The sequence below is a fragment of the Mustela lutreola genome, chromosome 12 (genome assembly GCF_030435805.1).
Source record: "Mustela lutreola isolate mMusLut2 chromosome 12, mMusLut2.pri, whole genome shotgun sequence".
Classification (NCBI taxonomy): domain Eukaryota; kingdom Metazoa; phylum Chordata; class Mammalia; order Carnivora; family Mustelidae; genus Mustela; species Mustela lutreola.
In genome coordinates, this window is record NC_081301.1 from 4,978,626 (window position 1) to 4,992,757 (window position 14,132).

At 46.7% G+C, this 14,132-nt stretch overlaps 1 protein-coding gene across 6 annotated transcripts in view; it reads right to left on the reverse strand.

The window, feature by feature from the left end:
• NUP214 (nucleoporin 214) overlaps positions 1–10,372 on the reverse strand; it is a 101,857-nt gene extending 91,485 nt beyond the window's left edge. For all 6 annotated transcript variants that reach the window (XM_059142235.1, XM_059142234.1, XM_059142232.1 and 3 more), the window contains exons 1-8: positions 10,216–10,372; positions 7,092–7,287; positions 6,342–6,493; positions 5,307–5,505; positions 4,578–4,648; positions 3,230–3,293; positions 2,665–2,768; positions 428–534 (exon numbers count right to left, since the gene is read on the reverse strand). In XM_059142235.1, coding sequence (XP_058998218.1) covers positions 428–534; positions 2,665–2,768; positions 3,230–3,293; positions 4,578–4,648; positions 5,307–5,505; positions 6,342–6,493; positions 7,092–7,287; positions 10,216–10,260 — 938 coding nt within the window. In that variant the 5' untranslated portion in view covers positions 10,261–10,372. The remainder of the gene's footprint in view (positions 1–427; positions 535–2,664; positions 2,769–3,229; positions 3,294–4,577; positions 4,649–5,306; positions 5,506–6,341; positions 6,494–7,091; positions 7,288–10,215) is intronic.
• Positions 10,373–14,132: the final 3,760 nt, after the last annotated feature.

The window sequence follows — 14,132 nt, forward strand, 5'->3', positions numbered from 1 at the left end:
GAGAAAAGAGGGTTTTTAAGATTTTTAAGTATTCGATCTAGGTAATTTAAAATTGGGAAAACGGAATTAGTCAGAGAGGAATTATCCAGCATCAGAGGAAAATATGTTCAAGGGCATCTCAATTCTCCATTCTCCTTTCCTACAGAAAATAATTTTAGGGATGCCTGAGTGGCTCAGTCGATTGGGTGTGTGCCTCTGGCTCAGGTCATGATCCTGGGGTCCTGGGATTGAGTCCCACAGCCTGCTTCTCCCACAGCCTGCTTCTCCCGCTCCCTCTGCTCCCCTAATCCTGCTCTCTTGCTCCTTCTGTCTCAAATAAATAAATAAAATCTTAAAGAAGAAAAGAAACAAATTGTGAAGTTGGAGCACAGCACTGTGGGCGGAGCCCGACCGAGAGGGAAGGCGGCCCTGCTGGCTCCCAGCTCACCACTCTTCGATGTGGCTGAGGTAGTAGTGGTGCTGCCGCTCGGTGCAGCTGCCATAGCAGGGCTCCATGAAGTTCACAAAGATCTCTGGGTGCTTTTCTTCCTTTTTCTACAATAAATAGAAGGAGAACACATACAAAAAAAATCCCATGTGCAATTTTTCTTTAATGCTACACAGATAAGGATCTCGAAAAAGAAAATCACTTGTGTTTTATGAAAAAATTCCCTCAAAAACCTACGTCCGAACACACAACATACTAGAAAGGCAGAGGTGAGTAGCTGGGCAACTTGAATGCTGGCCACTGACCGAACTGGACTCCCAACTGCTTTGTCACTTTCTGGCCGTGGGACCGGCACGGAAGGATTGCTCAGCCTGTCTGATACAGTTTTCTCGCATCTGTGGTGGGCCTGCTGAACCACTCCACAGGCTGTCTTAAATGTGGAACAAAATGATACATGTAAAGCCTCTAGACCAAGACACGGAACCTAAGAAAGAGTCCAGAAACGCCAGAGCTAATATTATCCCTGGGAATAGGAAATTTTTATAAGCTCTTGAAGTAAGGACCTCAATAAACATTATTTTGAAAGTTCAACATTATCAGGAACCCAAGACTTAATAAAAACAAGGCCCTTTTCTACATGTCACTGGCAAAGATTAAAAATGGTACCACTGCAGGGGCGCCTGGGTGGCTCAGTGGGTTAAAGCCTCTGCCTTCGGCTCAGGTCATGATCCCAGGGTCCTGGGATCGAGCCCCGCATCGGGCTCTCTGCTGAGCAGAGAGCCTGCTTCCTCCTCTCACTCTGCCTGCCTCTCTGCCTGCTTGTGATCTCTGTCTCTCAAATAAATAAATAGAATCTTTAAAAAAAAAAAAAAAAAGGTACCACTGCAACTTGATACATGTGTGGGGCAACTGCTGGTGGGAGATATATAAACAGCCACAACTTTTGTAAAAGACGCTTTGGCAAAGCTCTGCATCTACCACTCAACCAAACTCATTCCTAGGTATTTATCCTAAAAAATAAACATAATTGCATAAAATGCACATCAAAGAACACATTGTGGTATTCCTTAGAACAGGAGAACACTGAAAACAACATGAGCATCCAACAGTGAAGGAAACAAGGAAATGATCTGCCCAAAAAGCCAGATACAGACTGTATTCACCGACTTAGAAAGATGCTCACAATTCCCCACTAAGTAAAACATGGTTGCAAGACAGAGTAACTCGTGCAACTCCCACTTTTGTTACATTTAGACATTTGTTTATGTATTTGTAAATTTTTTTTGGACTTTGAGAGCAAATAGTGATTTGAAAAGACAAGCTCTACCTCATTTGTTTTTTTTAAAATGCCCCTGCAATTTAGTAACATTTCATAGATCTTATTACTAATGTTCTTCCCGGTTTCCAAAATGACTCCTTCATTTCAAAATGACTTAGGTCATTCCACTCTCTGCTCCAACGGCTCCTTGAGCACCCAATGCACACCTCACCTCTGTCCTCCGTCCCTTGTCGTCTTCTGCTTCGTCGTTCCCTCCCTCACCCTTCCCATTCCTTGCTCTACACTTACTCGCTAACTAGCACACTCATCAGAATGTCAGATCCACAAAAGCAAGGACTCTGCCAGGTCACCACTGTATAAAGCAGTGCCTGGCACGCTGCAGGCATCTGATAAACATCAGATAAACATAAATAGGTGAGAGAATTTTAAAAATCAAGATGTTGGAGCACCTGGGTGGCTCAGTCAACTGAGTGTCTGCCTTTGTCTCAGGTCATGATCCCAGGGTTCTGGGACTGAGCCCCACATTGGGCTCCCTGTTCAGCAGGGAGTCTGTTTCTCCCTTGCCTTCTGCCCCTCCCCCTCACTCGTGTTCTCTTTCACTCACTCTACTCTCACTCCCAGATAAAAAAATTTTTTTTAAATCTTAAAAAAAAAAATCAAGGTGTTTTCTTGTTTTCCTAAAATCTATCAGGTTAACAACTACCAGGACTCACAGCTTCCAGTATAAGCAAAAGTTAACTTTTAGGATTATTTTTATCTTATGACTAAACAGGAGAACATGCTGTAAGCAGACACCATAATTTTGGCCCCCAGGCCAATGGTACAGCATTTAAGTTTTACACTTAAAGTTGTACTAACCCTACCAGCAAAAAAAAAGAAACTGAACCCAAAGGCTTGAACTTTATTAGAGGATCTCTATCATTCTCAAAGGACAAAAATGTCCCTTTCGTACACATACCGGGAGGAGAGCCATCACCACATCTGGAGACGTTTCCAAGGTCCCATCTGCAGCAGCATATACGATTGTGAAGACGTAAGTGCCAATCCACAACACATCCAGAACTGAAACACACGAACTCTGATAAAGTATCTTATGTTTGGAGTAGCTCCTGTATGCTAAAAAATTAACAGCCCATGGATAAAAAAACCCAGAGTGCTGTAGTTTTAACAAAGGTCCAGATTTCACTGACTAAACACAATTCACAAATACAAAGTATTCAAGAAGCCCAAATTCCTCCCAAAGTGATTTTTTTTTTCTGGCAGATTACAATGAGGGCAAATTTTGAACAAATCCTAATAAAAAAATCAGGATCCATTTACTGTTATTTACCACAAGACAGAGGTATCTATCAGAGGATGACTGTTATGCTGAATTAATTAGCTAACTGTAATAATGGAAGTGTTCACACAGCAGGTGCTAACAGTTTCCTGAATGGGCATGTAGCCGCATCACACGATGTGAAATTTCTGCAATACTGTCATCGCATTAGAGGTCAACTCAGTAAGAAAAGCAGATGGGTTACCTCTGACAGGATGATCTGACTCATAAAACGGTGGGCAAGGGATGACTTTTTTTTCCTGCAAAGTCTGAAAGAGATTGGGGGGGGGGGGTGTCAAATAAATAAACCTTAACCAATGAAACTCTGTCAAACCCAGCATGTTCCCCCCAGAAAGCACTGTGTTTCATCTTCCCAGCCAGGAGAGACTGAACGCTGGGAAGAGTGAATGACTACATCCAGGATCCTGCCCTCCTGAAATTTCCCACAGATGTGTTCAGGTGTAGAGAGAGAGGATGCTCAAGCCAGTACCGTGTATCTTAGCAAAGCCACCCACACTGACACAGCCAGCCTCCGGCACTGGAACAGAGAAGTAAGTTACGGTACATTCACACAGTGGACTACTATGCAGTCATTCAAAAGAATGAAGCGGTTCCATAGATAATACACTGGAAAAAAGACCCTGACAAAGTATGACGTTTAAGACAAAAAAAGACAAGAGAAAACCAATAAAACTAAGCCAATTATCTTCTGACAGGCTAATGCCCTAGAAGAATATGTACCAAATTTCATATAACCACTTATTTTGCAATAACAAGAAATAAAACTTTAAGGTCAAACCCACACCACTACATTCCCTGCTTTACACCCACAGAGAACGGTCTCTAGAAGAGGAATGCACAGCAGCACAGTCCTTGGTACTGCCTGTAGACCCCTCCTTTCCATCCAGGCTTGAATGAACATACATGGATACTTCGCCAATTTATACTGAAGAATATCTGTGACTATTATCTCAAGAAGACCCCCAGGAGAGGACGACAGAGTGACGGGGCATCCACTGTCGTGGGTGCCTATAGTTGGAGAAACTGACCTTTCAGATGGGCTCAGCTAACAGACAAATAGTATGGCAGATGTTTAGTAACACATCCATACACAGACCATATTGTATAAGCATCCAGAAAAGTCTGGAGGCTGTCACTAAATAAAACACAGAGCGTGGGGCACCTGGGTGGCTCAGTGGGTTAAGCCGCTGCCTTCGGCTCAGGTCATGATCTCAGGGTCCTGGGGTCGAGTCCCGCATCGGGCTCTCTGCTCAGCAGGGAGCCTGCTTCCCCTCTCTCTCTCTGTCTGCCTCTCCAAGTCTACTTGTGATTTCTCTCTATCAAATAAAGATTTAAAAAAAAAAAAAAAAAAAAAAACACAGAGCGTTTTAGAAGAGTTCCGCTCTTTCCTGCATTTGCTTGTTTACTGATGAATTTGTTGCAGGGAGCATAAATTACATCTAAACAGAAAAGAACACCAGTGAACCCCCAAACCATCCCAAAAAAACAGTGGGTAACTTAAGAAAAGGCCTGAAGTCCAAGGCAAGACTTACGGGAAGATACTGGACCACAGTTCCATTTTGCTTCCCCACTGCCAGCTGCTTTCCTTTGGGGCTCCAGCACACTGAGCAAAGAAGAAAATGCTGCCAGTTAAGAACTGAAGAGAATGGAGCACACCAGTGAGGTCTGTACTGAAACAGCCATATAATCACCACTTCATGATCCTCTGTCAGTCCATGGAAGGCTGCAGGATCATCCTTACTTGGCAAAATTAAAAAAAAAAAAAAAAATCATTTTGACAATACAAACCAATTACAACTCATCACTAGGCCATTAAATCAACTTCTAAAAATGTTTTTTTCAATCAAGTGTCGTCCAGAAAGCTGGAAAGTACAGAAAACTCTATAATCTTTAAAGAATAAAGGTTTTCAAGTATCAAGAAATCATTCTCTTACTCATACTCAGTATTTGTAGTGCTTTCCCCATGCTTTTCAGCGTACTCTCCACCGCTCTTGTGGATCCAGAAACAATCACTCTCAAAAACACATCTCTAAACCAGCTGTACCAAAATATCTCTTTCCCCAGAAAACCCACACACATTCAAGTTAAATCATGTCTGCTGCATGGCTTCAAACATTCACTACGGCCATAAACAATGCTCTCCACTTCTACCAGACCACTACACACAAAATGAAAAGCCCACTTGCGTTTATCTCCAGGAATTAATTTTTAAGTAGGTCACCATTACTGTATGTTACGGAGTGAAAGCCTTTATTACCCACCAGATGTTACGGCCACTGTGGAAGGGAGAGTCGCACACACTTTCACTGTTTCTGTGATTTGCAGGACAGCAATGCTGCCATCGGCCAGACAAACTGCCACCATGGAGGGAACGGTGGGGTTCCACTTCATATCGATCACCATGCCGCCTGCATCTTTCAAAAGCTTGTGATACGCAAATGGGCGTTTCTGCTGTTTGGCCTTTTAGAACAAATGCCCAGAAGCAAAAATAAATCGATAAATTAATAAACACATAGATATTTAATAGAGGAAAGTCATCGAACGTGCAAGTTTTCTCAAACTACAGTTCACTTTTCTCCATGACCAAAAATAAATGAGCTCTACACAACAGTCTATTTGTTGTAGACGATTTCAACACAACTCTGAAAAATTGCAATCAATTATCTGAGCACACTAGAGGGACTCCCAGCAGGGGAATACACAAATGCAAATTAATCAGTAAAGAGCAAATGTAACATTAAAATCTTGGCTCTGCTTCTTAATAGTGTTGGGTCCTTGGATGTTTAAATTCTTTGGGCCTGTCTCTCCACCTATAAAATGAAGATAATAGCACGTACTTTGTGAGGCCGTGATACGTATTGAGTGAGGACAAGGCATACAGAGCACAGGGCCTGGCAGACAGTCAGGATAAACACTCAAATTAGTGGCAGTTTTCATTATGAAACTGCTTGGAATGGAAGAACACTACCAGAAGTGGTCAGAGACCCAGGATGTAGGAATTTCTGACATTACTGTTAATTCTACAACCTTGGGCTAGCCACCTAAGGATCCCTGGGCTCCGGCTGTCTCATTTGTAAATGAAACAAAACACCCTGGGGCAGATGTTATGAAAGAATTTCTTGAAGTCCCTTTTATCTCAAGGATCTATGATCCTACAGTTAAGGATTTTCTTTTAAACCCATACTTCAATCTAGAAAATAACTCCAACGGTCAACCCAGAAAATTCTAGATTATGATTCAATACCAGAAGATCTTTTTAGGTCTCATGTTGACATTACAGTTTGCTGGTAGCTTACCTCATTTGAAAATGTGCGAACATCAAAAAAAGCGATAATGGAACCATATTCACTGGACATCATGCACACGGAGAGTGTGAGGTTATCACAGCTCAGGGCCAGGTGGTGTATCGGGAATTTCATAGGAACCAGCAAGCTTTGAACTTTATCAACTAAGAAAACATAAAAAAAGACAAAGCAGAAGCATAAGCCATAAGCCCTTTACCCGGGTCTGTGTGAAACAATTTTCACATCTACGTAAACATACGAGCACACTTTGATACCTGCTCATGCAGCTAAATCTTAGCTTTCTTACAGATGGACAGTGATGCATTAAATTTCCCAGACTCTTCCCCGTATGACCTAGGCAAACTGTGGCTGCTACCCTCATTAACAATAACGTCCTGTACCCATATTTTTGCAACGACGTTTCCTCTCTGTTTGGATGGTACTATTGCGCAAACTAGAACACCAGGCAACAAAACCCTTCTCCTAGGCATCCCGAACCCAGGTTCAACTGAGCAAAAATAAAAGCATGGTAAAATGGTCAATTCTTCTTCCCTGAGTTCAGAGGAACAACTCATCAAAGAACCAAAGAGTACAACCAGAAAGGCTTCCACCATCCTGGCTGGGACTTATTCTTCTGGGGGATCAATGGGAAGAGTAACACCAGTTTTCATTTATATCCTAGAACGATTTCTGGGAAAGGACACCACATTAGCACTTCACTACACCTCTCTCTCTACTGTGCAACAAAATTAAGTAACGTACCTATCTTATTGGGATCGTCACCAGGTTTATTTTGAATTAGAAGATTTTTCGTAGGAAAAATCTGCAACCCACTGGCTCCACCAGCAAAGACTAGGCCGTATTTGTTGGACACGGCAAGCAGACTCGAGCGTTCCTTGGGCAACTCCTCAGGTGAGTCAAAGATTCTCACCTTCTTCAGTGCTCTAAACTGAAAATCCTGTTGAGGGAAGAAACCAAGATCAACTCAGGGAAAAGAGGAAAATAATCATGTCTGTCATTATATTCCAATAGACCTAATTCCAGTATAACAAAATGAGTATTACCCTGAGACCAAGGGATATGTGGCTCAGTGGTTTTTAAGCTTCCTGTGCCCACTGTGGTACCTGGTATAGGGCTTATTAATGTCGACTGAATGAAATAAAATTTTAAAACTTCTTTCGTGAAGTCTTCCTTAACTAATTCAGCTCATACTGATCTTTCCTTTTCTGAATTCCAACTTTATTGTCCTAACCACCACATGTGCTGCACATTCTAATTCATAATCTTGTCCTATTTCATGGTATTTCATCCTATTTTCTGGGTCATGTGACCCACAGTGGTGCTTAATAACTCTGGTTAAGGGGGAGCCTGGGTGGCTCAGTTGTTAAGTGTCTGCCTTTAACTTGGGTCGTGGTCCCAGGGTCCTAGGATCAAGCCCCACATCAAGCTCCCTGCTCGGGGAGGCTGCTTCTCTCTCTCCCTCTGCCTGCTGCTCCCCTTGCTGGGATCTGTCCAGTAAATAAATACAATCTTTAAAAAAACAAAGAAACTGTTGTTAAATATTGAAAGCATCACCCAAATACACTGTTAGCCTGAACTTCCAGTGCAGTACTCAACAAATATATGCATATATTCATGGAAATAATGATCCCAGGATGATAACCAAATCCCAAGAACTGGCTTAGGTGCATTAAATACTAAACAAAATTCCGTCACAGAAGAGGGCAGGTATAGTCAATCTCTTAATATTCCAGACCTGTAAACATACCTAGATGGTATGAGGACATCTAAACACAAGTCCAAAGCCCTAGGCTGTAAGGCCAGGCATGGCTTGACATGTCCACCTCTGTAGCCTCACAACACTGTGCTTTCCTCCCATGAGTGCACCATTACCTCTGCAACATCCAGGGTTACCTCAATCCCAGGCCTGTTTCTTTCAACATTCATGCTTTTTTCGCACTTTAGGGCCGGGAGCCTTCCCCAACCTCCTGTCAATGCCTGACTCACCCAGTCTTCCACAAATATATCTATACACTTCCAAAGACAATTTTCAGTGTGTATCACCTCTTAGTAAGAATTCCCTAAGTTTGGAATGCCTGGGTGGCTCAGTAGGTTAAGCCTCTTCCTTCAGCTTGGGTCATCATCCCAGGGTCCTGGGATCAAGCCCCCCAATCGGCTCTTTGCTCAGCAGGGAGCCTGCTTCCCCCTCTTTCTCTGCCTGCCTCTCTGCTTGTGATATCTCGCTGTCAAATAAATAAATAAAATATTTTAAAAAAAAAAAAAAAAGAGGGGCGCCTGGTGGCTCAGTGGGTTAAAGCCTCTGCCTTCGGCTCAAGTCATGATCTCAGGGTCCTGGGATCGAGCCCCACATCGGGCTCTCTGCTCAGCAGGGAGCCTGCTTCCCTCTCTCTCTCTGCCTGTCTCTCTGCCTGCTTGTGATCTCTCTCTGTCAAATAAATAAATAAAATCTTAAAAAGAATGCCCTAAGTTTACCAATCACTGTATTAAATTGTACCATAAATGGCTGATTCTATTCTTCAATTCCAAATCTACCTTAAGTCAAGGTTTTGGTAAAAAAGGTGAATTCCCTTTTGCTTACATTCCAAAAGGGTAAAAGCCAAAGACAGCCTTTCTCAACTTTCAACTTTCAGTTTTGTACACTTGTGGTGTTCCACACAGAATCCCTAACACACCCCACGTACTAATTTCCTTAGATTTGGTGTTTTACACATAAATGCTAAAAGATGAACTGAAATACTTTTTTTTTTTTTTTTTTTAAATACTCTCCTTAATTCCAAATGAGTAACGCGACCAGAAACTCCCAGCTTTCCAGAAGAGACCATACAGGAGTAGACTGAAATTTTCAGTATTTTCGTACTTCTCATCCTGGTAATCCTAAATACCCTATTTGGGTCGTGGACACGGGGGTGTGAAGAGACACTGGGATGAACAGGCACAGGAAAGCATTTCTTTTCTGTTATAATCCGTAACTCAAAGGGAGACTGTCATGGTCCAAGTCTGTGGTTCTGAAACCTTCTTCTCCTTCTGCCCCGGCACAGCTGGGAAACTGGCAGGCTCTAGTTGGTTGGCTCGCCGCTCCCGCCCCGCTCCCGACCAGTCATTCTCCACAAAGCGGAATCCCGACTCTAAATACGGGACGGATTACTACTCCCTAAAGGCACTTCAGTGACGGGTTCAATCGCCTAAAAGCCTCCGGAAACTTACTCGTCACCGTCACCTGGATCACCTGCCCCTCTCTTCAGTTTCCTGGCTGTACCCTGATTCCCAGCACCCAAACAGCCCTCCTATCCCGTTCCACTACAGGTTTTGTGGAACGGGTCCTGAACCCTGGCTCTGCGTCAGGCACGCCTGGACCGATGTACACAGGTAGTGCAGTGAGTGTCCAGGAGAGGGTCTTTAAAAACAAACAAAACAAAACAAAACAAAACAAAACAAAAACCCTACATTTCAGCCCCTTTATCGAACGCGACTTTGGGTAAGCTACTTGCCCAGCCTCGCCGCGCTCCCCTTCATGAACAACTACTCATACGGCCGCTGTGATGAGTACCACAGTGTCCGGCACACGCTGAACGCTCAATAAACCGTCATTATTACCACGACTCCGACCGCCACATCCAAGTAACTAGGGTGACTCGAGCGGCGCGCACAAGACCGGGAAGGGACGGAGAAACTGCACTCGGCGGGGCTGTCGCGCCGGCCGCACGGCAGAGCACAGCAGGCCGCGCCGGCGAGAACTCTGCACGCGGCAAACTGTTCAAGCAGGAGGCGGGAAGCGGGCAGCCGGCCCCCGCGCTGCGCCGTTCAGCGGGGTTCCAAGGCAACGCCGGACCTAAGGAAGGGAGGGAGGCCCCGGCCAGTCTCTGACCTTCATCTCCCGCTCGGGGATCATGGCATCCATCTCGTCTCCCATCGCGTTACCCTCGGTTGGTCGAAGCAGCCGCCGCCGCCGCCCGCGCGCGGCCTTGCCCACACAGCCCAGGCTACTCTGAGGCCAACTTCCTTCCCTCACCGAGGGCGGCGCGCAGCAGACCCCGTATTTCCGGCGCGCTTTGGTGACGTCGCGCGCCCCGGGCCGCCTAGCGGTCGGAGGAGGTTGAGCGACCCACTGAAGTCGCGCGCTCTCCAGACCACTGCTTCCCATTGGCCAGGGGACTGGAGGAGGCGGGCGAAGCCCCGGGCCGACGCGCCTGCGCCCTGAAGCTCCGAGGTCCCGCCCACTTTGTGTGATTAATGGCCAGGCACCCGCTCCGTTGCGCTGCGCTCCTCGTGGCGCTGAAGCCTCGCCGTTACGGTGGAGCGCACGTGGTTCTTAACAGTCCGGGAAGGAGCGGAGTTAGGAACCTGACCAACATCTCCAGGGCGCAGCTCTTGAGAGAGGCTTTGGAGGGGGGCGAGGAGGAACAGAGGTTCCGAAAGTGGGTGGATGGGGGCCTCGGGGGCCTCTTCGCTCTAAGCGCGGGGATCCAAAGGGCAGGGCGACGGGTACCAAACATCGGCTTTATCTACTGCCTTCAGGGTCATCATTTCCCGAGCAAGAGCGCGGGCACTGCGCAAAACACTTCACTCGCGTTGTTTAAGCTCCAACGCATCCTAGTTGCCGAGGGGTTTATTGTTGCCATTTAACTGATGAGAAATCAAAATTCCCCAGTGCCCCGCATTCGCAAGGTGTTGGTGAAGGCAGGGTTAGAATTCCGCTTGTCCGGACATGCTGGTTGACGACAGTCCACCGTACAGGTGTTTGTGTTGGTATAAATGCTCTAGGACAGAAATTCATCTGGAGCCTGTGGGTTGACTGGAGGGCGGGGGACCTTCTGCCTCTGTTTGGTTTTCAGCAAATTGCCTATCTGTTCCAAGACTGCTTCCATTTTTATTTTTTAAGACTCTTATTTGACAGAGAGCGCATGATGGGGGTGGGGTGGAGAAGCAGACTCCCCACGGACGTGCGCTCCCGACCCGGAGATCATGACCTGAGCCAAAGGCAGCCGCTTAACAACGAAGGCGCCCAGGCGCCCCCCTGCTTCTCATTTTGAAAATAAAGTAACATAATAGTATCAGCCTCATAGGGTGTTGTGAGGAGTAAATGAAGTCCTGCCTTTAACAGAGCCTGGCAGGCACATGGGACACCTTCATTTAGAGCTGTTACTATATTAGCTATCTTTTCTGAATTTGCTGAGCCCAGGAACTGTCCCCAAAACACACAAGTCAAGACATTGATGTTTGTCTGTTTTATTTCTATCTATAGAGATGATATCTGGTGCCACACACACTTTCTCTCTCTCTCTCTCACACACACACACACACACACACACACACACTTCGTCCACCTGAATGTGCCCGGCCGACTCCTTCCTTTTGTCACAGGGACAAAGCCATACTTGGCAGTCCCTGAGTTGCTGGTTACATTAGTTAGATTTGGTCTTTCAGAAAGAAGACAGCTGAAGTTCGAAGAAGCTGAGCCCTTAGCCATAGAAGTAAGTCCCAGAGCCAATAGCCACAATCTGAACTACATAATCTACAAATCCCCTTTCCAGCGACCACTTTTGAGCCCCTCTCACTTCAGGAATTGAGTTCTAGTAAATGGTGGAGGAACTGGTGGTGTTTCCCAGGACACCCCTTCCAATGAAAGAACTCTTTCCTGCCCTTTCCAGAAGCTGGGGACACACCCATTAAAGTGTCTCCCTCCCTCAAAGGAGGCTTCCTGCAGTCTTGCAAACCGTGGAACCCATTGAAATAAGTCTGGTTGCTTCTGCCCTTCTCTCCGGAGGAACAGGTACACTGACTATAATGGGTCATTAAGGAAAGTATCACCTTGCTCAAAGGTCTCAGTCTGTCCCAGAGAAGAGAGGCCAATGCGGAGGCGTAGGGACAGGCAGTGGTTCATCTAATGATCTGGTGGGAGGGGGACACAGAGGAGGTGCTGGGGTGAGATTTTTCATTTACAGGGAAAACTGTTTTGTTGGGGTTTAAACTTCAACTAGTCCTGTGCATTTGAAGCAGCTCCTTAAGCTGAAGGTCAGCCAGTTACGGCCAAATAATCCTGTTCCTGAACTGGCTGAGACCGACCAGTGGATTAACCCAACCTGGGCAATTCCCCAGCCCCTACCTGCTCCACTCCCTTAAGCTGCTGCAAGGGCAGCTCCTCAGGTCCCTGATTATGGGTCACTAAGGAGCCGCAGGGAGGCCACACCGACTCCCACCTCCCAACAGCACCCTGACATTTCCACTTAAAGTTTGGCAAGGGCTTCTCCAAGACCTTTGCTCAGTCTTGGGCCCAGGATTGCAGTACAGTCACCCCGCAGTCCCCTCTTTCCATAACATTCATCCCACGGGTCATTGCCTGATTCTGACTTCCCCCACTAAATTCCACGAGTCTGTCCATTTCACTACCCAGTTCTTAGCTCTTGGCCCAGAGCAGGTGCTTAATAAATAGATTAAAGGGATGAGTGCATCTAAGTCCTGAGTGGGCAGGGTAAGGGACTCCAGAACACAGATGGGGTCAAGGTTGGCGTCCCTGCTCCGCCAAGATGAGGCCGAGGAGGACACCTTCCAGGGTGAGTTCTGAGAAGTGGCTTGGCAGAGAAGTTCTAGGGAAGGCAGAACTGCAGAGGGAGCTGGGCCTCTACCCCACCCCTGGTGCTGACATGGAGACACTAGGAAGGCTGGGTCCTGGCCCAGAGCCTTCCCCAAGTATTGACCTAGGAGACTGCCCCTCCCCGGCCCAGCCCAGAGCAGAGATGAGGATGGGCACGGCATCTGAACAACTGGGTTCCAGTCCAGACTTCCGTCTCCTGATTAACCCCTTGGCAAGGCACTTAACCCCTGTGAGCACCAGTTTTCCCACCTGTGAAATGGGACGATCGGTCTGGAAAACCTACGGAGTGGATCAGGGCTCTCAAACCTTGGGAGTCCGTCACAAGGGAATCCCAATCCAATCCCCAAGCTTGAGCTTTTGAGGGACTGGAAATGGAGTGATGGGTTATTGGGCAAGGCACATGTCAGGACAAAGTGGGCGGACTTAAAGCTTATAACAGGTGGTCAATAAATATCCGTTGGATGACTGATGAGTGAATGAATGAGTGAATGAATGAATGAATGGGCGGAGTATGGCAGGAAGGCAAATAGGGGAGCACAGTCAGGTTTCAAGCAGATCTGGATTAGAAAGGAAACCTTCTGTCTATCAGGTCTTGGCTTATTAGTGGTGCTGACGGTTTGCCGTGAGCACTCTAGTCCTCCTCCTATCCTGTCTGTTGTCCTCAGCATCCTCCCCAAAAGGTGGCACCAGACCGAACAAACACCCCTCCCAAGACCCCACGCCTTCTTTCCACCCCTAAAGACCTTTGCTGCTCCCACAAAGGACATGGGGGCTGCACTTTTCCTCCGAGCTGCCTGTAAAGGTGGACAAGACCAGAGGATTCCTTCTGGAACCTTCTTCAAGGGCTCAGATCGCCAAGCCCCTCATCTTCTCTCCTTCTGTCTCCTCGCTGAGGATGAGAAGTGTGGCATGGGGGAGGTGGGACAGTGGGTGGTCACGCTCTAGATGAGTCAAGAGCACGGAACCACAGAGCTGTCCTAGGAAAGTAGGGTTCCCACTCTAGGGTCTTCTGAGGCCAGCAAGCCTGGACTTAGCTCAGGGACCCTAGAAGGACAGACTGTGCCAGCTCCAAGCATGAGGATCACAGTCTTCCAGTCTCCCTGTCCTGGCTGCCCCCTCCAGGTTTTGGTCTGATGTCAGCCCTTCTGCACTGGGAAGGGAGAAGGAAGGAAGACGAGAGGGACAAGGCG